The sequence below is a fragment of the Vigna unguiculata genome, chromosome 10 (assembly GCF_004118075.2).
Source record: "Vigna unguiculata cultivar IT97K-499-35 chromosome 10, ASM411807v1, whole genome shotgun sequence".
Taxonomy (NCBI): domain Eukaryota; kingdom Viridiplantae; phylum Streptophyta; class Magnoliopsida; order Fabales; family Fabaceae; genus Vigna; species Vigna unguiculata.
The window spans coordinates 31,647,255-31,670,370 of record NC_040288.1 but is presented as its reverse complement, the minus strand read 5'-3'; the positions used below and the strand labels follow the sequence as shown (position 1 = coordinate 31,670,370).

General features: G+C 31.9%; 4 protein-coding genes across 7 annotated transcripts; 3 read left to right on the top strand and 1 right to left on the bottom strand.

Annotated features, from left to right (window-relative positions):
- Positions 1-19: 19 nt before the first annotated feature.
- Positions 20-3,714, bottom strand: LOC114165734 (cytochrome P450 704C1-like). Its single transcript, XM_028050309.1, has 5 exons — positions 3,051-3,714; positions 2,296-2,580; positions 1,428-1,766; positions 703-903; positions 20-320 (listed from the first exon to the last, which is right to left on the bottom strand). Exons 1-5 carry the CDS (start codon positions 3,570-3,572, stop codon positions 138-140), a joined length of 1,530 nt encoding a protein of 509 aa, XP_027906110.1. The 5' UTR covers positions 3,573-3,714; the 3' UTR covers positions 20-137.
- Positions 3,715-4,313: 599 nt separating this feature from the next.
- LOC114165796 (serine/threonine-protein kinase Aurora-3-like) lies at positions 4,314-9,316 on the top strand. The gene is made up of 6 exons (XM_028050378.1): positions 4,314-4,506; positions 4,641-4,883; positions 8,077-8,172; positions 8,589-8,803; positions 8,890-8,962; positions 9,040-9,316. Exons 1-6 carry the CDS (start codon positions 4,402-4,404, stop codon positions 9,136-9,138), a joined length of 831 nt encoding a protein of 276 aa, XP_027906179.1. The 5' UTR covers positions 4,314-4,401; the 3' UTR covers positions 9,139-9,316.
- Positions 9,317-12,273: 2,957 nt separating this feature from the next.
- LOC114167442 (NADH dehydrogenase [ubiquinone] 1 alpha subcomplex subunit 8-B-like) lies at positions 12,274-16,232 on the top strand. Of its 2 annotated transcripts, none has more exons than XM_028052532.1 (3): positions 12,274-12,388; positions 12,513-12,713; positions 15,835-16,232. In XM_028052532.1, the coding sequence occupies exons 2-3, from the start codon at positions 12,526-12,528 to the stop codon at positions 15,965-15,967; spliced, it is 321 nt and encodes a 106-aa protein (XP_027908333.1). In that variant the 5' UTR covers positions 12,274-12,388; positions 12,513-12,525; the 3' UTR covers positions 15,968-16,232. The 2 variants fall into 2 exon arrangements, with proteins under 2 accessions (XP_027908333.1, XP_027908334.1); XM_028052533.1 differs by having other exon boundaries at positions 12,378-12,396.
- LOC114167443 (NADH dehydrogenase [ubiquinone] 1 alpha subcomplex subunit 8-B-like) lies at positions 12,373-21,674 on the top strand. 3 transcript variants are annotated; one of them, XM_028052536.1, is made up of 3 exons: positions 12,373-12,394; positions 17,693-17,893; positions 21,320-21,674. In XM_028052536.1, exons 2-3 carry the CDS (start codon positions 17,706-17,708, stop codon positions 21,450-21,452), a joined length of 321 nt encoding a protein of 106 aa, XP_027908337.1. In that variant the 5' UTR covers positions 12,373-12,394; positions 17,693-17,705; the 3' UTR covers positions 21,453-21,674. The 3 variants fall into 3 exon arrangements, with proteins under 3 accessions (XP_027908337.1, XP_027908336.1, XP_027908335.1); XM_028052535.1 differs by lacking the exon at positions 12,373-12,394 and adding an exon at positions 17,494-17,576; XM_028052534.1 differs by lacking the exon at positions 12,373-12,394 and having other exon boundaries at positions 17,595-17,893.
- The last annotated feature ends 1,442 nt before the right edge of the window (positions 21,675-23,116 follow it).

The window sequence follows — 23,116 nt, the reverse complement described above, 5'->3', positions numbered from 1 at the left end:
TACAAAGGCAAGAAAAAAGTTAAACACCTAACAAAATTCATCATATATGACAAGCCAATATCATAAAAAGGAAAAAAAAAGGTTTGGAAAATATACAACATTCATATGTTATAAACACATATACAATGATGTCTTCTTCATGACCTTGGAATTGCACAAATAGGAAGACCATTGTCAATGTGAAGCGTAATCATAACCTTATAAGTCACATTTTGTGTTCCATTTGCAAGTTTGAACTTGAAGAAACGAAGAAGAGCCATTGCTAATATTTTCATCTGTCTGTAAGCAAAATCCTTCCCTAAGCATATTCGTGGTCCAGCCTGCAATCACACATTCATTAAAACATCCATAATTATGTCTATAAAATCATAATATATAATTTCTCGATGTTAAGATGAAGTTACTTCATTTTCTTGGTAAAATTCTTTAAGATAATTGAGCAAGTGTTTCGTCTTTAGTAATTTATAAACATATTTATTAAAGAAAATTGATATTAATATATAACCATGTTGGAGGAAACTAATTATAAATTAAACTTACAAACATCAATGGAAGGATAAAAAGTTTCAAATTAATTATATATTAGTGATAATTTTCCTTCTAAGAAACACATGTCAATTTCATTTCTAGTGTGAATGATGACTCTTTATGTAAAGAATAAAGAAAACAACTTAATTTAGAGGAAAATATAAAAGCACAAACATGGAAAGCTATGAATTTGAATGGAGATTGAGACTCAAAAACCCCATTGTTGAGCCATCTTTCAGGACGAAATTCCTCAGCATCTTCACCCCAAATGGAGCACATTCGACCCATACCATAGGCCAAATAGTAAACTCCATCACCCTTTTTCAGTTTGTGCCCATCAGGAAGAACATCATCTGCCTCTGCAGCTCTTCCATCCTTCAATTTGAATCATCTCAAACACAAAATCATCACAATCAACATATATAACTTATTGAATAGGAAAAACCAATAGAAGATGTTCTTTTGTAACATAAAGTTGGGAGTAGTGAAACACAATAGATATAAGTAACAAAGTTAAACACCGTATAAGAAAAATTACTCATAAATCTATTGTCTTAAGGCTTTAGGTTAAAACTTATGTAATTTCTCATATAACATTTATATAATCCTTTCCTAATGAACTCCTTCAGAAAAGGTGATATCAGAACTGCAGATTTGTCTTGGTGACTAAAGATTCATAAACTCAGATTTTTAGTTATAAACAGTCAATTTTTTATGGGGTTGAACTCATATCACATTTATGTAATATCTCTAGTGAATCCTCCACTTAAAAAAACTCATCATATAATAATGTATATATATGCTACTATGATAGTCAATAAAACATGAAACTAGTACTATAATAGAAATTCTATAGAGATACAAACTATATGTTTGTGAGAAAGTTTTATAGAAGGTACCGTAGGAACTGCAGGGTAAAGTCTCAAGGTTTCTGTCAACGCTGCATGAAGATAGTGCATTTTATCAAGGGTGTCATCTGTTATTTTGGCCACAAATTTATCTATGTTTTCCTCACTTTCATGGCTACAAGTCACATCTCTCACTTCTTGTACAATCTTTTCCTCAACAAGAGGGTTCTTGCATAGCATGTAGAAGAACCATGAAAGAGTGTTTGCACTTGTGTCTTTGCCAGCTATCATAAAGTTTAGAATTATGTCTCTCAAATACTGATCAGTCATGGTTTCTTTGTCCTTCTTGCTCTCAATCAAAAATCTTGATAGTATGTCCTCTTTAACATTCTGAAAATCAAAGTAACCTTGGTAATAAGTGACCTTAAACTATGGCTTCTACTTTGATTGGTTGAAAATGAAAAAAGAAGATTATACATTTGTTTGAAAATTAAAGTGTAACATTATGAAACCAATCAATTTTAGATTAAATATGTTTTTAGTCCTTAAAATTTTATAAAAATTAGAATTTGTCCTTGTTTCAAAATTTAATACAGTTTGGTCTTCAAATTTTAAAAATGAATAGATATAGTTTTTCTAACTCAATGACGTCTGAGGCAAACTTTTGAGTTGTTTGCACATTTGATAAATTCTAGCTCAAATATTTAACACCTTTGTTATTCATTTATTTTTAAAGTTTAAGGACTAAAATGTTTCAAGGTTTGTGACGAGGACAAATTTCAATTTCACGTCTAAGTTTAGAGACTAAAACATATTGAATCCATAAACTCTTTTTAGTATATTAAGTATATTATCTATTCAAATGAAATTGAAACCATTTTGAGTAAAAAACATAATAAATGAATATAGATCTACTCACAGATTCTTGCTGAATTGCAAATTGTGCTTTTCTGGTATTGATTAATTCATGCACAAAATCATCTATTATTTTTATGTTTCTCTTTAGGGTAGCTTCACAACCAATGTTAAGAAACCTCTTAAGCTTCCAGAAAGGATCAACATAACGCCAATAAGTCAAAGCATTTGATTCATCAAAGGCCTTCATGAATTTGCTTCCCTTTTTGCTTGATCCCTCCAAGCAGTCCAATTCTGCTCCAAACCCAACTTTGAATATTGAGTCCAAAGTGCATCTCATTAGCATGTCCTAGAAAAGTAACAAACATTGATTTCAACTAAAATTAATGTTAGTAATTAACAAAAAAATAATAATATTGGAAGTGGCACCCCAATTAAAAATAAAACTAATTTAAAATAAATGAATACAAATCTTATTTGAAATTAGGTTAGGTTTATTATAATCTATCATAACGAAATTTATGTTTTAATTATATTGTTTCCGTTTCTTAACAAGATCAAATAAATCCTAAGTCTAACATATATAATGTTAGCATATAGTTTAATATATAATCTTTGGTCCACTTTTCTTTATTCCTAAAAGACTAAGCTGTGAAATACTTGGTTAACTTACCGATAAAACTCAATTCATATACTTGCAAGAGTCACTGAAAAATTGTCCCAAAAAGAATCAAAATGAAGATCCTTGACAAATTCAAAACAAAAATTCCAATCCTTCCACAATCATATACTAGTTTCTAGGAAATTATAACCACTCACCTGCATATCAAAAACTTGACCCTGACGGGAAAATTCTGAGATAACCCTGACCAACTTGGCAGCATTTATTCTAAAAACAGAACAACTGAAATCTCTAAGAACCCTTGTGGAGAATTCATAACTTGCAAGCTTCCTTTGCTGCCTCCACTTGTCACCATCAACTGCAAAAATCCCCTCACCAAAAAGATCAATCATAATATCCTGGTTATACTTGCCTTTTGAGTACTTATCAAACTTGGTTTTCAGTATGTGTTCAACATTTCTGGGGTCTGCAGTGTACAACTCGCTTTGATCAGGAGCCAGAAGACGAAAAGTTGGATGAGTCTTGGCCATTTCAGCTTGGTAGTCATGGAGTGTGTTGAAGTAGAAAAGCTGGTTAAACACTGTTCCTTTCACAGGAGCATAATCAGGGTCTCCAATGGATTTTCCCAGAATCATGGTCAACATGATGAAACAGAAGACTACGAAGATACCCAGAAGAGAAAAAGCTATGAAACTCAATAGGGTATACAAAAGATCCATCTTTCTGTGTGTGTTTTCTCTTCAGATTCAAAGAGATTCTTTTTTCTTTTAACCCTGCAGTGATGTTTGGTTGTTCTAAAATCCTTTCGAACACAGACTTTTTTGTTTATTCGAGATTTTTTGTTATTCAGACGTTGGCTTTGTTGTCAACGTCAACTGTGGAGTGGTTGAGTCATCAACCTCAACTATGGATTAGAATTTAGAATTGTCATTTACCAACTTAATTATCTTCTTTGAAAGGCTTAATTGAAAGCTACTTTCTTCTAAGATTGTTTTTACTTGGCTATTTTAAAGATTATATTAAGTTAGAAAAATAAAAAAGACATTACCATTTTTTATATTAGACATTGTTATAGCATTCAAATTAATTCATGTCTGTTTCAAAATTTCAATAGTTAATTAGTGACAAATCTTTAAAAGAATATTTCTAGAGTGTCAAATGAATGTAATTTTTTTTAAAATATCAAATATATTAAAATTTATATAACAGTTAATTTTCCGGGGAATTATTTAATTATTTAAAAAAAAAATTAATTATTTATTATTTTAATAAATAATAAATAAATCATTTTCATTTTTAAGACACCAAAATGATATATTTTTTCATATGTATATATAATAATATAATAATAGATATAATAAATAACAGATAATATTTTCATATAATAAATAATATATAATATTTTTTCACACTATCAACCAAGTAGTGATTCGTACGCGGTTTATATAATGCTACAGATAGTTGCATTCAAAAAATACTGAACGGTGCGGTTGAAGTTACGCGGCTTCGAACGAATTCAAATACTGAAAACACTCGTCGCATCAGAAAATGGACGAAAACTCGGAACGACAATGGTGCCTCCGTGACTTCGAGATCGGAAAGCCTCTCGGAAAAGGGAAATTCGGCAGAGTTTATGTCGCCAGAGAACGCAAGGTTTCAATTTCTTCAAAAGAAATTTCAAATCGCCAAAGTTTTTAGGTTTTCGGGAACTTGGAATTTTGAAATTCGACGAAATCGCTGAAGGGATTTGCTTAATTGTTGTTAGTTTATTTGTTTGGCTTTTGCAGAGCAAATTTGTTGTTGCATTGAAGGTTATTTCGAAGGAGCAACTAGAGAAGTACAAAATCCATCATCAACTGAGGAGGGAGATGGAGATTCAGTTCAGTCTTAAGCATCCGAACATCCTTCGTCTGTATGGCTGGTTTCATGACTCTGAGAACGTCTTTTTGATCCTGGAATATGCTCACAATGGTGAGCTTTACAAGGAGCTTAGCAGAAAAGGGCATTTCAGCGAGCAACAAGCTGCCACGGTAGTCCTTTCTTATTGTCAATGTGTCTCTCTATATTAGAGAATGATTAGAAAATACGTTAAAGTTTAACTAATTCTCATGCCAACAAAACCGGTTTGGTTTGGAAGTTGAGTATGTAGATTGAACAATCATTACTTCTTATGAGGATAAGTTAGACTTTTATTTTCTAATATATTAGCTTACTAAGGCTTGTTAAACATATTGTGTCACCCATCATCTGTTATTAGACTACCCACAAAAATGTAGTTTCAAGCACGGGATGGTCTTGGCATAAAAGGATGTGTTGGAGATCCCAAATAACAATTTTAATTTCTTCTTCAGTTTGAGTAGCAATAGCATTGATCATAGGTAGCAAGAATCTTTTTGGTTCTTAGTTTGTATGAGAAGTTGACATTTTAGATCATTTTCCTGTAGTTGAATCTTGATATTCTAGGGGTCTTCCTGCTGAAACAATGGACACGATCATTATGTGAACATTCTTCTGCTTCACGACTACAAAATTTTCTTTGTTCCACATTCTACTGTTCAATGGTTACTTAATTTTCTCGCACTTTTTGCTGCATCACGGTTGTAGATGTTCAGCCACATTCTCCAGTTTCATGGTTTCTTGCACATTCTACTGCTCCATGGTTGCCAATTGTTTTGGCACATTCTGCTACTCCGCTGTTGCAAATTGTTCCGGCACATTCTACTCCTTCTTGAGAATATTCTGCAGCGTTATGATTTCCTAATATTCTAGAGCATTCTGACCTTCAATGATAAAGTTGTGTAGTTCCATGAAAATTTTTTGCTGTTCCATGCTATCCAAATGTTTCTGGTTCTGTTCTTCCATGAGAATATTATGCAGTTCCATGATTTCTAAATGTTCTTGTCCATGGTTGCAAAGTTTTCTTGCACATTTTTTTTTCTTCATAGTTTTTGATTGTTCTGCCACATCCTCCCGCTTCATGGTTATTGACACATTCTGCTGCTCTACTGTTGCCAACTGTTCTGGCACATTCTGCTGCTCACTGTTGTAAATTGTTCTGGCGCATTCTACTCCTTTATGAGAATATTCTGCAGCGTAATGATTTCCAAATATTCTGGAGCGTTCTGACCTCCAATGATAATGTTGTGCAGTTGCATGAAATTTTGCAGTTCCATGCCATCCAAATTTTCTTGGTCATTCTGCCCTTCCATGGGAATATTCTACAGTTCCACGAGAATGTTCTACAGTTCCAATGATCCTAAATGTTCTTGGACATTATGCTTTTCCATGGTTGCAAAATTTTCTCACTCATTTTGCTGCTGAACGGTCACAAATATGGTGGAGGAAACTGCCCATGTGGTTAAGATATGTTTCGTGACTTTCTGCTACTCCATGAGATGATGTTGCTGCTCCATAATTAAGAAAAGGCATTTATCATTGTATTGATCCATCAGAAGATTTTGCTACTACAAGGCATATTATACGGCCCAATGGTAACCAAATGTCCTTGAATTGTATTCTGCTCCTTGGTAAAGAAAAGTTCCTGAACATTTTTCTGTCCTAAGAGAACATTTTTGCTGCTCCAAGGTAGTTAAATATCCTTGATCATTGCTGCTGCTCCATTTGAACATCCTGTCTAGTTCAATATGGAAATATCTATTGGATCTATTGTACCATCTGATATTCTTCCTTCATGTTGAGGCATGGACATGTCGTGCGTGGTCCTACAGTAATTCAATAATAGGTAATATGATAGACCTAACAAACTTTACTAGGTAGACTATATTATGATACTAGGAAGTGATTTTAAGCCTAACTCATCTTAACACCAAATTTGCATGTAAGATAATGATTGTTCTTACTTATATACCGTAAATTGGTCTTATATCTAATTAATTGGGATCTTCAATATTATATACGATTGTTGAAGATTCATACCATGTTTGATTTTCTAATTAGAGTTGCACATTCATGCTATTTAAAAATGGAAGTAGTTGCAGCTCAAATATGGATCATGGGTTGGGTTTGACTTCATTCGATGGGCAACCAATCATGTTGTTAGTGTATGTTTGTCTGCATGCTTACAAGATCGATATTGAATGAAATTAATTTTTGAAGTTAAGTCATCTATGTTTGGATACTTTTATTCTAAAACAAAGTGTTTGTTTGTTACAGTAATTTTGGATGCAACACTAAGATTTTGGAGTACTGTAAAACTACTCCTGTAACTTTAATCCAAAGTTACTTAAAAATTCTTCAACCTTTAGGTCTACTCCATTTATATATTGTAAATAGACATTATTTCTCGTCAACGTGAGATCTCCAATACACACCTCACACATCAAGGCACGGATATCTTAGGAAGTGATATGATATTAAGAAGTTAATTTAAGCCTAACTTATCTACACAATATCAACTTGTAAAGTGAAGTTTGCTTCCACTTATATACGGTAAATTGACTCAATCTCTGGCAAACTTGTGATTTCAACATCCTTATGTCTATTTGTTTTAAATTTTGGTAGAATTGATTTTGAATGTTGTTGGTCCCTACTCCTGACTCCTTCTATGCATGCTTTGAATTAAACTTAATTATAAATTTTACGTTGAAATGTGTGCTATGGTTTGTTGAGGGAGTGTTTAGTTTAAGAGATTATTCTCTGTTTTCTTTCTTGTTTTCATATTTGTATGGAAACAGTAACATTACTATTATTCTTCCGTCTTTACTGTTTTATGTATGAAATTTTGAAACCATGAAATAAAGTAACATAAGCTTGGTTTTTTGGCTTGGATTTATCTAGAATATTGACTTATGATATGAAGGCTGACTTGTCTAACTTGTGTAACCTTTTACCTTGCTATTACGCCCTTCATGACTCTAGTGTCATTTAATTAACACTTGTTAATGCTTTGATTTTTGGGGGTAGTGTAACTCTGGCTTAGTGGCTGAATGAATTTTCTTTGGTTCTAGGCATTGTGTTTGACATGAGAAAAGAAAATTCCAGCAGAAAGAAGCCATAAAGTTTTTATGAGAAAATTAATTAAATAACTGGACAGATAGGATGGGAACTATAAAGAATTTGAGTGGAAGGGATCAGAAATTTTTTTTATGAGGGTTTATGTTATATTTTATGCTTGCCCATATACTATTTTTAAGTAAGTTTTTTTCATGTTTGTATTATGTTCAATATTTTAACTCGTAGCTTTCTTACATTTGATAATTTTAGTATATTTTAAGCCTCACAAAGGCATTGGCATATTGTCACGAGAAGCATGTCATTCACAGGGATATCAAGCCTGAAAATTTGTTGCTTGATCATGAGGTATGCTTTCTCTTCTTTTACCCTCATTTTACATTCCTTTTGCCCGTGCTAGTAATGTCTGTTTTTTTCTTTTTCACTTGGCATCAACTTAGGGCCACAACTCAGAAATCCAGTGACTTACATAATAAGTATACAACATATTTGCATTTCATTTCTATCATTTCTTACCCCTCTGGAATTTTTTAAAGAATTTAAGTTTCACCATATTCGACATTATTTTTTTTCTTTCTTCATTCCCTTTCCATACTACACGTTCCCCCATTCAAAAAGAGGTAAAAAAGAAGGAAAGCAAACTTACAATGAGAATGTTCCTAATTGTAGATATGTGATGAAAACAATTTGGTAACTAGTTGGAACCAATTATGTTTGAGCTGTAGGGAACTTTAGCAATTAATTTGATAATGGCTTGGTCTCAGGGTCGTCTAAAGATTGCAGACTTTGGTTGGTCAGTACAGTCAAGAAGCAAAAGACATACCATGTGTGGAACCTTGGATTATTTAGCACCCGAAATGGTAGAAAACAAAGCTCACGATTATGCAGTTGATAACTGGACTCTAGGTATCCTTTGCTATGAATTCCTTTATGGTGCTCCTCCATTTGAGGCTGAGAGTCAAGTTGATACCTTCAGAAGGTGGAATTGCAAGGACTTTTATACACTGTGTAGTTAAAATAAATGTCACTTTTGCTATGCATATGTAATGTTTTAGATTTGTGTAGGATAATGAAGGTTGACTTAAGTTTCCCCTCTACTCCTTATGTTTCTTCAGAAGCCAAACATCTTATTAGTCGGGTAAGTTTATATCTACATATATCCTTTTCAGAGAAGATTTGGTCCTTCTTCTTACTGCAATCGGTAAATTGATGCAGCTTCTGGTAAAGGACTCTTCACGAAGGCTCTCTCTTCAGAGAATAATGGAGCATCCTTGGATAATCAAGAATGCAAATGCTATAGGTGTCTGCAGCTAGTATAAACTTTTTGTCAGTCATGTTTATCTGGAAAACAGGGATTGCAGCTGAATTTCACATGTAGGTATTGCAATGCGATCACATATCTTTGTGTTTCTCAGAGTTGATGTCTATTACCAACTTGAACGATACTGTCCATTTCTATGGGGATTTGGAAGGTTAGGAATGTGCATCAATCTATAATGTGCAGAATCATAGGTGACTTTAAGAATTCGCCGTTCTGGTGACAATATTGTGTATATTGTATGAAATTTGTTCACCAGGTTTCAAAATTAGTTTCATATACACATTCAAGAGCACATGGCATTCTATGTGGTTGAAAAGGTATAAAGTTGTGTCAGATTGTTCAAAATGAGGCATCAAATGAGTAATGCTACTTATTTTCACCATTCTTTTCTTGACTATTTTTTTTTCTTTGCATCTTCATTTATCGTATCTAATAGTTTATTGTATATTTGTCTGTTTATTTCTCGCTTTTTATCTCTCGTCAATAGTTAATAGTTAATAGTTAATAGTATTACGAAACTTTTTTGTGTGTCTTCATCTATTGTTTAGACAGAGTTGCACAATTCACTATTTCTTTCCACTTCACTCTTCTTTCCCCTTTCATGCAATTTGATATTAATTTTTTTGGTATAATTACTGATTTGGTACCCAATTTTTTGGTTAAGTTCAATTTGGTATCCATACTTTTAGTTTGTTCAATTTAATACTTCAATTATCTAAAAAGATTCAATTTGGTTCTCTCCGTTAAGTTGAAGTTAACATCGTGTTTGTACATGACACATGTCAAGCCATGAAATTTTTAATATTTTTTTAAATTTAAAAAAAAATATTTTCTTTTTAAATTTTTTTTTTTAAATTTAAAAATTGGTACGTGTCAGTTTATCATCATGTCACGTGGCAGCTTACAATCATGACACGTAGCAGTGATAATAGTTGTTTTCAATTTAGTCTTCTATTTCAATTTTTGGTTCAATTTAGTATCCAATTTTTTAAAATGATCCAATTTCTTCTTTTCTAATAAGAGACCAAATTAGTAACTAAGTTTAATTATAAATTATATATACATGTTAAAATAATTGTTTTGAATTTAAACATCAAATTACTACACCTAAATATTCAAATTATTTTATTTTTTACAAGTATAAAAAATTTCATGTGTACAAATTACACAGGTAAAAAAATGTAAGAAATAAAATAATTTAAGTATTTAGGTGAAATGATTTTATGTATATATTAGAAAAAGTTATTGTAATATATATATATATATATATATATATATATATATATATATAAGTTTTAATTAAGCTTATTTATTAATTTGGTCTCAAATTGGAGGGAATGAAATTGGATCATTTTAAAAAATTAGGGTACTAAATTGAACCAAAGATTTAAAGAAAGGACTAAATTGAAAATAACTATTACCACTGTCACGTGTCATGATTGTAAGCTGTCACGTGACACGATGGTAGACACGTGACAATTTTTAAATTTTTTGAAAAAGAATTAAAAAATTAAAAAAAAAAATCACAGCTTGACACATGTCCTATACGGGTGTTAACTCCAACTTATTTGAGATGATCAAATTGAATCTTTTTAGATAATTGAGGTACTAAATTGAACAAACCAAAAGTATGAGGATCAAATTGAACTTTACCAAAAAATTGGAGTACCAAATCAGTAAATATATCTAATTTTTTACCTGTACTCAAAATTTTCCACAAAATATAGACGTAAAAAACGTAGTTCTATTTTTCTGTCTTCTTTATTATTTTTCTTTTATCCCTTTGGTTTGGTTGTATGCAATTTTCCCTTTTCATCTTTTTTTCTGACTAAAATTCAACTTCTGGTTGTACGCAATTTTTCTCTCTCTATTTTAGTCCTTATCCTTGATATCCCTCCTTTGTATTGTCTCTATGTTCTTGTTCTCTTTCTTTTTTCTAGTCATGTCCCTTCTAATAATTTTTTTATCATTTTTAATCTTAGTTGCGTCCTCATGAGATTATGATGTAATCCTAACTAGATAGTGAAGATCAACTTTTGATTTTTTTCATCCAAAGAAACTTAAAGATTCCATGGTGCAATACACATGACTCGAAAAACACCACTTGAAAGTATTTTTTAAGATAATAACCAAAACAAAGAATCAAACTCTAACATAGACTCAGTAATCAAAACATTATCTAATTTCTTTTTATTCAAATGTAATTTTACGAAGTAATTGATATTTCTATTTACAGAATTTTAGAACTACTACTTCATGAAAGCAATATGAATGATGATGATATAAATTTGTAACCAATAGATAGTTAAGAAGTTGCAACTTCTTTAGTCAAAGTAGTGATGGATAGTTAGAGAAATATCTTAAATATATAAGGAATATTTAGAATATTCTAAAAATATTATTTTGAAACAATTTTTTTTTAATTATAACATATTTTAAATTAAGAAATAATTATATTATTATTAAGGAAATTTCTAATATTTTCTAATTTCCTCCTCTAACTATTTCATCTTTCTCTTCTCTCTGGGTAAAGTCTTCATGTCTTGTTCCATTTTCATTCAAACTTTCTTTCTTGTGTACCATGATGATGAAGAATCTACAATATAAGATGACAAACCACATTTGTGTCCGTTGTAACTAGAAATGGATTAACGAGCGCAATACAATTATAACTTTTTAATAGAAGGATTAAACTTTATTCCCAAAAGTAATTTATAATATAAGAATCAAAGCTTATTCACAAAAAGAAATTATAATTTAATAATGTTATCTTAAGAAAAATAATTTATGAACACCTTAATTTTAATTGTATACACTTATTAGACACTTTTTTTTTCTTCTTATTACATTACATAACCTATAAATTCATTATTTTTTTTTCTAAATATATACTAGGTGTCAATACACTTTTTCGAGTTCATGAATATTATTCTTATCTTATTTTAATTTTAAAACTTGTTCCATTATTGAGTCAAATTTTTAAACATAAATTATTCAGTAACAAAACTTATTTTCTTCTCTATATAACTAAAATGCTAATGTTCTAAATTTTGTCTATTAACTTAACCCAAAACTAAAGAAGCTTTAAAATAAACTATGTTAGTATTTCTATTAAGATTAGAAGTTCTATTATATTAACACTAAATTGAAGCTTTGTTATCCCTCAAAACAAAATTACGAGAGTACTCTTTCTGTTCTTGTCCAATTCTCTTTCCCCCTTCAACCAAGGATCAGGGCAATTTCGTAAATTGGTTTTCGTTTTGCATTTTTTCTTTCTCTATTTTCCGAGTAATTTTCTTCCATTTTCTCGAGAAATTAACGACACTGATCGGAATCCTCTTCCCTTTTCTTTGTTGTGGCTAACAAGGATTGAATTGCACATGGCGAGCGCTGTAGATGCCTCGGGAAACCCAATCCCATCGTCGTCAGTGTTGATGGCATCATCGAAGCACATTGGGATCCGGTGCCACTCTGAGAACTTGGATTTTCTCAAGTGCAAGAAGAAGGATCCTAACCCTGAAAAGTGTCTTGATAAGGGTCGCGATGTCACCCGCTGTGTCCTTGGACTGTGAGTTTTTCTTGTCTCTACTGACTTTTATCCCTGTTTGGTAGGTTAGAAAATTTGGAATAGGTTATGTTGATTTTTTCAGATTTTTAAGTGGTGAGTGATTTCTTGATTCTATGTTTTTTTTTTTGGATTATATGAGCACTTTCTGATGTTGAGAATCAATTTCATTGTGTTATTTATGTTATCCATTCCCAACATTTTGTCTGCAATTGAACCTCTAATAGGATTGTGTATGGAATAGGATTGCATTTTTGTGCCGACCATGTTATTCAACCCAGTTTGTAGATATTAGACCACTCACAATATATAATCACAACGTTGAGATGTCTCCTAAGAAGGATATGTGTTGGTGTTAGAAACCCAATATGGAATAGAGATATATGCTCTATCAGGAAAAGGATATCAAGAAAAGGTAAAGAAAAGATTAAACAAAAACTGAACTGTATGTTATTTCAATTGATGAAAACAGAGAATACAAGCTGAGGATATATAGGCTCTAAAGTTTTCTAAATAGGTTACAGAAAGCAAAAAACTAACATCCTTTTAAATAACTGAATGATTTTAGATCAATATATGCAATTTCAGAAGAGGAAGGAAGTCAGTGAGACTTTCCAACACTCCAACATGAACAAAAATCCATAGTTTTATTAGATGGATGGAATTTACAAAGAGTCATTACAATTTTCAACACAAGAATGTGGATGACCTAATCTAGCATGCCATAAGTTGCTAGATTCAGAAACACTGGTTACAACAGAGTCAGGATTAACAACTATACTGATAGTAGAGTAAGACTGAGGAATCTTTGACACGGTTGGACATGAACTGGCATGAATGCTGACATTTAAGGAGTATAGATCGTCAGTTCCAACAATGCCCCAAGAAGGACTTCATTGGTTGCCTGAGATTTAACAGTACAATAGTGAGGAAGAAACCTCAAAATAAACACCACCATTATCAAGAACAAACTTACTGACACTGAGCAAATTTCTGGTAATTGAGGGTACATGCAATAAATTGTGTAAATAGAGAGAGATTAAAATTTGTAGGATTTTTAAACAAGAACTGGAACCAAGAATTTTCAGACCTTCACCATTACCAATATAAATTTGATCGGTCCCTTCAAAGTAATTAAATTTCTGATTATTCTAAGAGTTACCTGTCACATGAAAGGAGGCTCCTGAATATTGTATCCCATTGGAATTTCCATTTTCTTGTGCTGAAGAATTAGTCACCATAGCACTTGGAATGCCTTGGTAAGATTGATTTTGAGATCTTGCAGTAGGATTGACCCATGTGTTTGATCGAGGTGTTGGCTTAGACTGACAAGCAGAATACTGCAGTGGCTGATGTGTTGCTGGATCATATGGAACAAGAGACTCATTTGGTTGATAGGATGAATCAGGACTGTAGAAACAAATATTTGCAGTGTGATTTGAGACAAATTTAACACTGAAAGTTGGCAAATCAAATCTGCCGCCACAACTACAACCACCACAGTCACAAGCAGCCTGATCAGAAAAGGCCGGGTGATTAAAATTTCTTTTTATAGTAGTACTTTGATATTGCTATCTTGAAGAAGGATTTTCATACGATTAAGAGTAGTTTTCCGAAGGGTGAAATAATTTCTTCTGAGAACGTTAAAAAGAGACTTAGGAATATAAAGAACATTACCAATAGATAGAGAAAAAAAAATATGGATAGTACCAACACCATATAAGGAGGCCCTAGAGCCATTAGCTATGGTAAGAAAAGATAAATAACCTGAAGTAGACAAAGAAGAGAAAGAAATATTTATTACAAGTAATGTGATTTGTGGCACCCAAGTCTAGAACCCAAGGGCCAAGAGAGTTGGAGTGAGTGAGGCCATCTAATGTACTTATGCGACAGAAGCAATGGAACCCGAGTTTTGACCATCCTCATACCATTTGAGAAATTCATGGAAGATAACTAGCTGTCCTAAATTATCAGATGATTGGACCCAAATTAGATGATTGCAAGGGTGCAACTTGGTTAACCACAACAAATCGAGAAGGATGACCACAAGGCATAAAACTAGTCAAATCTGAGACCGAGCCAATGTCAATGTTCACACTTTTGACGTCCTTTACCTGACTTGTGAGGGCTATTGCAATCATTACGCTAAGATACCAATGCAGAATAGGTCATGTATAATTGTAGAGAGAGAAAATAATTGCCAAAAGAGATAAAGAATCCTAAACAAGGGGGAAAAATTTCAAACAAACTCCAACATTAGGTCAGATTAGACCCAAGTAGGATTGAGACAAACCGGGCCAAATCAAATTAGGCATGTGTTCAGCTAATACATTAAGCCCTTGTCAAGTAGAGTTGAATATCCCACGATTAGGTCAATCCCACTCGGATTTAATCTAATTGATCAAGTTGATTTTATCTAGATTTAATCCAATTTAAATTGGATTAGAAAAATCCAAATCAATTTGATCTAGTTAACATGAATTTAGATTTTAAATCCAATTTATTTTATTGTATTTGGATTGGAGTGAATTTTGAAAAATCCAATCCATGATCATCCCTACTTTCATTAGTATCACTGCTTAATGCATTTTTCTGTGACAAATAATATAATATATTCGTAATAGTATTTCTCTTGACAAAGATAGACAGAAATTTGTACTATTTGCTTCTATCTGGTAGATGTTCCTTTTGTATTAAGGTTGAGAGAGAATGAGAAAGATTTTAGGTATACCGTGAAAAGGAACATGTAATTCCCGGAGTAACAGAGTACAGTGAAGTCCATGAATCTAACTAAACCTAACAGAATACAAAAGAGTTCTAACTAACTTGTAACTAACCTATCTAACTAACTTAGAGTTAGTTGGGAGTTCAAGAAACAGATGTACTACTATATTGACAGTTATACCTAAACTGCTGTTGTACATAAAAAGAAAAGAGAATTGTATTTCCATAATTTTGAGATGCACATAATTTTGTGTTTTAGTTGATATGTTATAGCTGAAAGCTTTCAGTATTCCCTTGTATGTTGGTCTTTTCTCATTGACTGGTGCATTATGTCACGTATCATGGTTTTTTTTTCCTTGAAGATTTATGGGTGATGGTGTTCAAATGTTTTTTACTGCAGTTTGAGAGATCTGCATCAGAAGTGCACAAAGGAGATGGATGATTATGTCGGCTGCATGTACTACCATACAAATGAATTTGACTTGTGTCGCAAAGAGCAGCAAGCATTCGAGCAAAAGTGTTCCTTGGAGTGAAACTAAGCACTGTGTTGTCGAAAATAATAACAGCCCATTTGGATTGAGCCAATGCGCCTGTTTTCCAAAAAATCATTGATCTTTTCTGTTTGTACAACAGTGTTGGAATATTACCATTGAGAATGTTTTTCCTCTAAAATTTTCTGCAGCATTGCATGCAAGCAGGACAAACTAAACCTCTTCAAACATAATAACTGATTAGAATTTTGTACTGTTGCAACATGGTTGTAATTTGGTTATATGTTCAAAATGCATATTTCTGATGCCTTGGTGGTTCCTGCCAACTGAAGTAGACAAGTAAAACACCAAACATTCAAACCACAAGTAGCACACCAAATAAAAAATCAACCATGTAATTTTTTTTCTCTTAAACATATTATTATCGTAGAAATTCAAAATTGTAGTGCTTATTATGACACCAATTATACGTAACCTTATTTTAAGTTGCTTTCTTTCTAGATTGAAACCTGGCTGATTAAGGTGAAAAAACATTTATTGAACTCTACCAAATTAGTCAAGGAATCGTTGTCTCGTAAGATTTTAGCTTTCCATTAATCTTGTGTGGAGATTTTTGATCAATGCAAATATTATTTAATTAAATTAGTTATGTGAAGCTGACATAGATTTGATATATACTTTTTAAAATGGTAGTAAAACCAATTTTAGTAAAGTTTTTATTGAATTTATGTGGCATCCGTTATTCAATTTTCTTTGCTTTCACACTTGACTTGTCTAGTACCTTTATATGAAAAGGTATATTAAAAATTTTATATTATATGACCAAAATATATCGAAAAGATGTGTTAAAAATTTTGTATTATATGACCGATCAAATTATATTTAATAAGTAAATGTAAATTTAACTTTATAAATTAATTTTATGAGATTAAATTACATTTAAAATTATTAATCTAAATCAATGTATTAATATTAGTTGGGTGAAATTATAGAAAAAAAAAGCTATTGAAATATAAGAATCGAGTCAGTGAAGAAGAATTTTGAAAATACATGATATGATGTTTTGTTTTATATGTGTAACATTGCTCAATGATCAAATTTAAGGTTTGTATTTCGATGTAACTAGCGTAACACGGACGCAATGATACTGTGTATGAATTTTTTAAATATGCGTGATATTATATTAGTAGGTAATAATATTATGATGTTATTAAGTTAATATATATATTAAAATTATATTTATTAAAAATAAAGTGAAATGTATCATAACAAATAAAAGAATAATTCTTGATAAATAAAGAAAAAAAGAAAAAGCAAAGATACGTGATTTTATAAAAAATTTGTAAAAATAACGATCAATCTTTAAAAATTTAATAAATTATTATATTTAAAGGGTAAAATCGATATTTTGAAAAGTGGACACAAAAAGGAGAATTCCCTATATTGTTATAGATAATAAAAATTCTAACATTGAAGTTATGCATTTTATTTATTTTTATTAAAAAGTAGAAATATAATGTTACTATGAAATTAATTTCCATACTAACAGTAAATTGGAGCTTATTTCTCAACCAAATTACGAGAGCATCCCTTCTGATCTTGTCCACTTCGCTTCATCCCAACAAGCACGGATCAGGGCAATTTCGTAAATGTATTTCCATTCTCCATTCTCTCTTTCCCCATTTTCCCAGTAATTTTCTTTCATTTTTTCAGGAACTCAAGACACTGATCGAATTGCGCTTTCTCTTTTTTGTTGTGGCTAACAAGTATTGAACTGCAAATGGCGAGCGCTGTAGATGCTTCGGGAAATCCAATCCCATCGTCGTCGGTGTTGATGGCATCATCGAAGCACATTGGGATCCGGTGCCACTCTGAGAACTTGGATTTTCTCAAGTGCAAGAAGAAGGATCCTAACCCTGAAAAGTGTCTTGACAAGGGTCGGGATGTTACCCGCTGTGTCCTTGGACTGTGAGTTTTTCTTGTCTCTACTGACTTTTGTCCCTGTTTGGTACGTTAGAAAATTTGGAATAGGTTTTGTTGATTATTTTAGATTTTGAAGTGGTGAGAGGTTTCTTGATTCTATGTTTTTTTTTTTTTTGGATTATATGAGCACTTTGTGATGTTGAGAATCAATTTCATTGTGTTATTTATATTATACATGGCCATCATTTGTCTGCAATTGAACGCTAATAGGATTGTGTATGGAATAGGATTGCATTTTTGTGCCAACCATGTTATTCAACCCAGTTTGTAGATATTAGACCACTCACAATATCTAATCACAACATTGAGATGTCTCCTAAGAAGGATATGTGTTGGTGTTAGAAATTCAATATGGAATAGAGATATATGCTCTATCAGGAAAAGGATATGAAGAAAAGGTAAAGAAAAGATTAAACAAAAACTGAACTGTATGTTATTTCAATTGATGAAATCAGAGAATACAAGCTGAGGATATGTAGGCTCTAAAGTCTTCTAAATAGGTTACAGAAAACAGAAAACTAACATCAAGTTAAACTAAATGTTTTTACATCAATATATGAAATTTCAGAAGAGGAAGGAAGTCAGTGAGATTTTGCCAACACACCAAGATGAATAAAAATCTGTAGTTTTATTAGATGGGTGGAATTTACAAAGAGCCATTACAATTTTCAACACAAGAATTTGGATGACCTAATCTAGCATGCCATAAGTTGCTAGATTCAGAAACACTAGTTACAACAGAGTCAGGATTAACAACTATACTGATAGTAGAGTAAGACTGAGGAATCTTTGACACGGTTGGACATGAACTGCATGAATGCTGACATTTAGGAAGGAGTATAGATCGTCAGTTCCAACAATGCCCCAAGAAGGAATTCATTGGTTGCCTGAGATTTAACAATACAATAGTGAGGAAGAAACCTCAAAATAAACACCATTATCAAGAACAAACTTACTGACACTGAGCAAATTTCTGGTAATTGAGGGTACATTCAATTAATTGTGTAGATAGAGAGAGATTAAAATTTGTAGGATTTTTTAAACAAGAACTGGAACCAAGAATTTTCAGACCTTCACCATTACCAATATAGATTTGATCGGTCCCTTCAAAGTAATTAAATTTCTGATTATTCTAAGAGTTACCTGTCACATGAAAGGAGGCTCCTGAATATTGTATCCAATTGGAATTTCCGTTTTCTTGTGCTGAAGAATTAGTCACCATAGCACTTGGAATGCCTTGGTAAGATTGATTTTGAGATCTTGCAGTAGGATTGACCCATGTGTTTGATCGAGGTGTTGGCTTAGACTGACAAGCAGAATACTGCAGTGGCTGATGTGTTGCTGGATCATATGGAACAAGAGACTCATTTGGTTGATAGGATGAATCAGGAATGTAGAAACAAATATTTGCAGTGTGATTTGAGACAAATTTAACACTGAAAGTTGGCAAATCAAATATGCTGCCACAACCACAACCACCACGGTCAAAAGCAGCCTGATCAGAAAAGGCTGGGTGATTAAAATTTCTTTTTATAGTAGTACTGCTATAGTGCAATCTTGAAGAAGGATTTTCATACGATTGAGAGCAGTTTTCCTCTGAGAGCGAATACTATGAGATTCATGAGCAAGGAGAAGAGCCTCAACTTCTGTTATTGGAGGTGTTTCAAATGTGCTTTCAGTGACCGAAATAACGGGAGCATATTTTTGAGGAAGACCCTGAAGAATGACATCAATCGTCATGCTTGACAGGACTATCAAAGCCAGCAAGTTCATCAGCAATGGATTTAATTTGTCCCAAGAATTCACGCATAGTTTTGTTTTCAAGGGAGTTTGCTCGAAGATTTGTGCAGAGCTGCCAAGCATGCGCCTTGATTTTTGAAAAGAAATGGCCATGAATTTATTCTCACACTTGATATGAATGAACAACTCTAAGAACTCGAGACAATATTGATTGGACAGGGTGGATTGAAGCCAAGACAGCAAGATTTGATCCTGGACTTCCCATTCTTCATAGGCTGGATCAATAACTCCATAGGGCAATTATCATCAGAAAGGAAACACAGGAAAAATAGAATTAGCAAAAAACCTGTGAAGCCTGAGTGACTTGACGATAGGTTCAATTTATTGTTTCCAATGGAGATAAATTGGAATCATCAAATCTATCCACTATGGAATTTGGAGAAAAACTGGGAAGCGGATGGGTGGGATCTTGAATTGACCATTGCGGATCAAATTCTTTCTCTTCATACCATATAAAAAAAGATTAAGCATATGTTACTTCACTTAATGAAAAAGAATAGAAGCTGAGTATATATAAGCTCCAAAGACTTTTCTTGAATCTAACTGATGTATGTAAAAAATTCGGCCATCTTCTTTCTCATTGCATAGCATAACCCCTATTGGAACTGTCCAAATTCTATCAAAAGGTACTGCTCAAGCTCAAGAGAAAATTTCAGCACGGGTATAAGATTTGCAATACTGTATGGAATTTTGGAATTGAGTGCTGGGAAATTTTGCAGTTAAAGGCTAACACTAGTGTTGGAAGTAGGAATATTTTAGGATATGAGAGCTTTAAAGTTTTCTTTCCAAGTAGCCTACATACTTGGTAAGTTGGTATAGCTAGGTTCTCATGCATCTTAGGCAGTGGTAGCGTATTAATTGTTCTTTAGTAATTTCTTTTGGCATTAATTATCTCTGTAATGCTCTTGAATATAAATAAGTCTATTCTGCTGGGTGGAAAATGTACTTAAGTTCAAAAACTATTTGTTTCTCTCTTCTCATGATGTAGATAAAATTAAGTAGTAAAGATGAGAGTGCTGCTGTGGATGAGTGAACAAATGGACAATGCATTGGACAAGATAAGATTAGGAGTAAAGAATTTGAGAGAAAGTTTGTATAGAACATATTCCTGAGGAAATAGTTCGGTCTATCCTTTGGTGGTTTGGACTTCTGTAAAGAAGACCTATAGAAACTTTAGTAAGGAGAGTAGATTAGTTGAAATGGGAAGTATAGCCTTACCGTGTATTAGTATTAGAACATGGATGACTGTCATTTTTTCATTACATGAAAGTCCCTTGTGGTCCTTTCCATATCATCTATGTTTATTGCTGATTCTACACCCTTTCTTCATCAAATTCATGGATTTGTTCATAAGTAATGCTTTGGTAGTTTTTTAAAATTTTAACATTTGTTGACTTGGGAATGCCAAATTTTTAACGGATAGTAACACACATGTTTGAAAGATGAATTATCAAACTTAAAAATAGATGGATGCAGCTCTTTGCTTCTAGAAGCTGTATTAGTGGTAGAACTTGGATTTCTGAACTATCTTGTCAATTGTTACGTTACATGAAAATATTTTATGGTTGGTTCACGTATCAAGGTGATGATGATGAAATTCTTTTTCTGCAGTTTGAAAGATCTGCATCAAAAGTGCACAAAGGAGATGGATGATTATGTTGGCTGCATGTACTACCATACAAATGAATTTGACTTGTGTCGCAAAGAGCAGCAAGCATTTGAGAAAAAGTGTTCTTTGGAGTGAAACTATGCACCGTTGTCGAAAATAATAACGCAGGCGACTTGGAGTGAGCCAATGCATTTGTTTTCCATAAAATCATTAATCCTTTTTGTTTGTACTACAGTGTTGGCATATTTACCATTGACAATGTTCGCCCTCTAAATTTTTCTAGAGAAATGCATGCAACCAGTACAATACCAAACTCTTCAAACATAATAACTGACAAGAATTTTTTTTCTGTTGGAACATGGTCGTAATTTGGTTTCTGTGCTCAAAATGCATACCAAACCACAAATAGCACACCAAAATCTGGTAATTGTATGATTATCATCTATCAAAATTCACTTGTGCTAATTGAACGAGTGAATTTTTTTCTTATTTACAATGTTGTTCCTCTATACTAATTTCATCAAATATTCAATGAGATTGTGATGAGATAAACAGGGTATAAAATGACAATGAGTAAAGAAATTGTACAAATCCATGTCCATCTAAATGCATCAGCTTAATTGTTGTGTTGTTGGTGGGTGAGACACATCAATTTTTTTAACGAAACCAAACAATTTTTAGATATTTAATAAATTTCACTCAAAAGAAAAATGTGTTAGTAACATATGTTAGTATCTTAATATTTTAAAAATGATTTAAGATTCTGTTCGGACAATTTTTTCTGTTCATATTGTTATAAAAAAATAAGAAAAAAATTGAATATTAGTGCATATGAACTAAAATTAAACTAATAAGTAAACAAGAATACCTCAAAGCCAACATCATTTTCAAGATGATAAGTTTTTTGCAAGTAATGGAATGATTTACTCTCTACCCATAGAAGTTGAGCTTAAAAATACATAACATGGAGACTTTTAGTACAACAAAATGAAACAACGTTCTGAGTAATAATAATAAATAATATCAATTACACATTCTAGCATGATAGGTTAATAGTGAAGTTTAACAACAAACTTTAATTTAATATATATTACGTGGAAGGATATATTAACATTTTATTTTAATAATAAAATGATAAATAACGACAGTTAAATTTGTTTCAATTTGAAAAACATTTGTTTCAATTTGAAAAACTGGAGAACTAATCATGCAATTGAAATTTTCTAAAAACCAAAATTATATATTTACGAAACTATAGAAACTATAAGTGGATAAATGATTTTTTTTTCGAGAAAACTTTGTAAGGGTTTTTGCTATAAAAGCATATGTTGGGTTCATCAAAAATATTTCCAACCGTTATTTATTACAGCTTTTTATTTTTCAAAATATAGTATTAGTAAATATAAAATCTTTTAGAAGTTTTAAAGCAATGAATTTATACGGCCTATCCTAGATTCAGTTATATTACAGTGCTTTCATGGATTTAGTTGTTGTTTTATAATTTACCTAAAACTCACCAATAACTATAAAAATAAATAATATTACTATTTAAAACACATAATTTAACATTCAACTTTACTCCTATAGTAATCTATAAATTAATAATTTTCTTTTTATTTTATAATATATTTATAAACCATCCACTGTTATTTACGTATAATAAATATCGTTTGTGACTCGAATAGAAATTGTTTCAGGAAAATGAATTGAACATAATATAGTTTAGTTTCTGCTTCTTGTATCTTACATCCTAATTTTCCGTAGTTTTTAAAACTGTTTTAAGAGAAACTAATCTTTAT

Coding starts and splice junctions, on each gene's coding strand:
- LOC114165734 (XM_028050309.1), bottom strand. CDS start 3,572: ATGGATCTTTTGTATACCCTATTGAGTTTCATAGCTTTTTCTCTTCTG. Junction 2,581..3,050: donor GTCAAGTTTTTGATATGCAG/GTGAGTGGTTAT, acceptor TTACTTTTCTAG/GACATGCTAATGAGATGCAC. Junction 1,767..2,295: donor TTGCAATTCAGCAAGAATCT/GTGAGTAGATCT, acceptor TTTGATTTTCAG/AATGTTAAAGAGGACATACT.
- LOC114165796 (XM_028050378.1), top strand. CDS start 4,402: ATGGACGAAAACTCGGAACGACAATGGTGCCTCCGTGACTTCGAGATC. Junction 4,884..8,076: donor GCGAGCAACAAGCTGCCACG/GTAGTCCTTTCT, acceptor TGATAATTTTAG/TATATTTTAAGCCTCACAAA. Junction 8,804..8,889: donor CAAGTTGATACCTTCAGAAG/GTGGAATTGCAA, acceptor AGATTTGTGTAG/GATAATGAAGGTTGACTTAA.
- LOC114167443 (XM_028052536.1), top strand. CDS start 17,706: ATGGCGAGCGCTGTAGATGCTTCGGGAAATCCAATCCCATCGTCGTCG. Junction 17,894..21,319: donor ACCCGCTGTGTCCTTGGACT/GTGAGTTTTTCT, acceptor CTTTTTCTGCAG/TTTGAAAGATCTGCATCAAA.
- LOC114167442 (XM_028052532.1), top strand. CDS start 12,526: ATGGCGAGCGCTGTAGATGCCTCGGGAAACCCAATCCCATCGTCGTCA. Junction 12,714..15,834: donor ACCCGCTGTGTCCTTGGACT/GTGAGTTTTTCT, acceptor TTTTTACTGCAG/TTTGAGAGATCTGCATCAGA.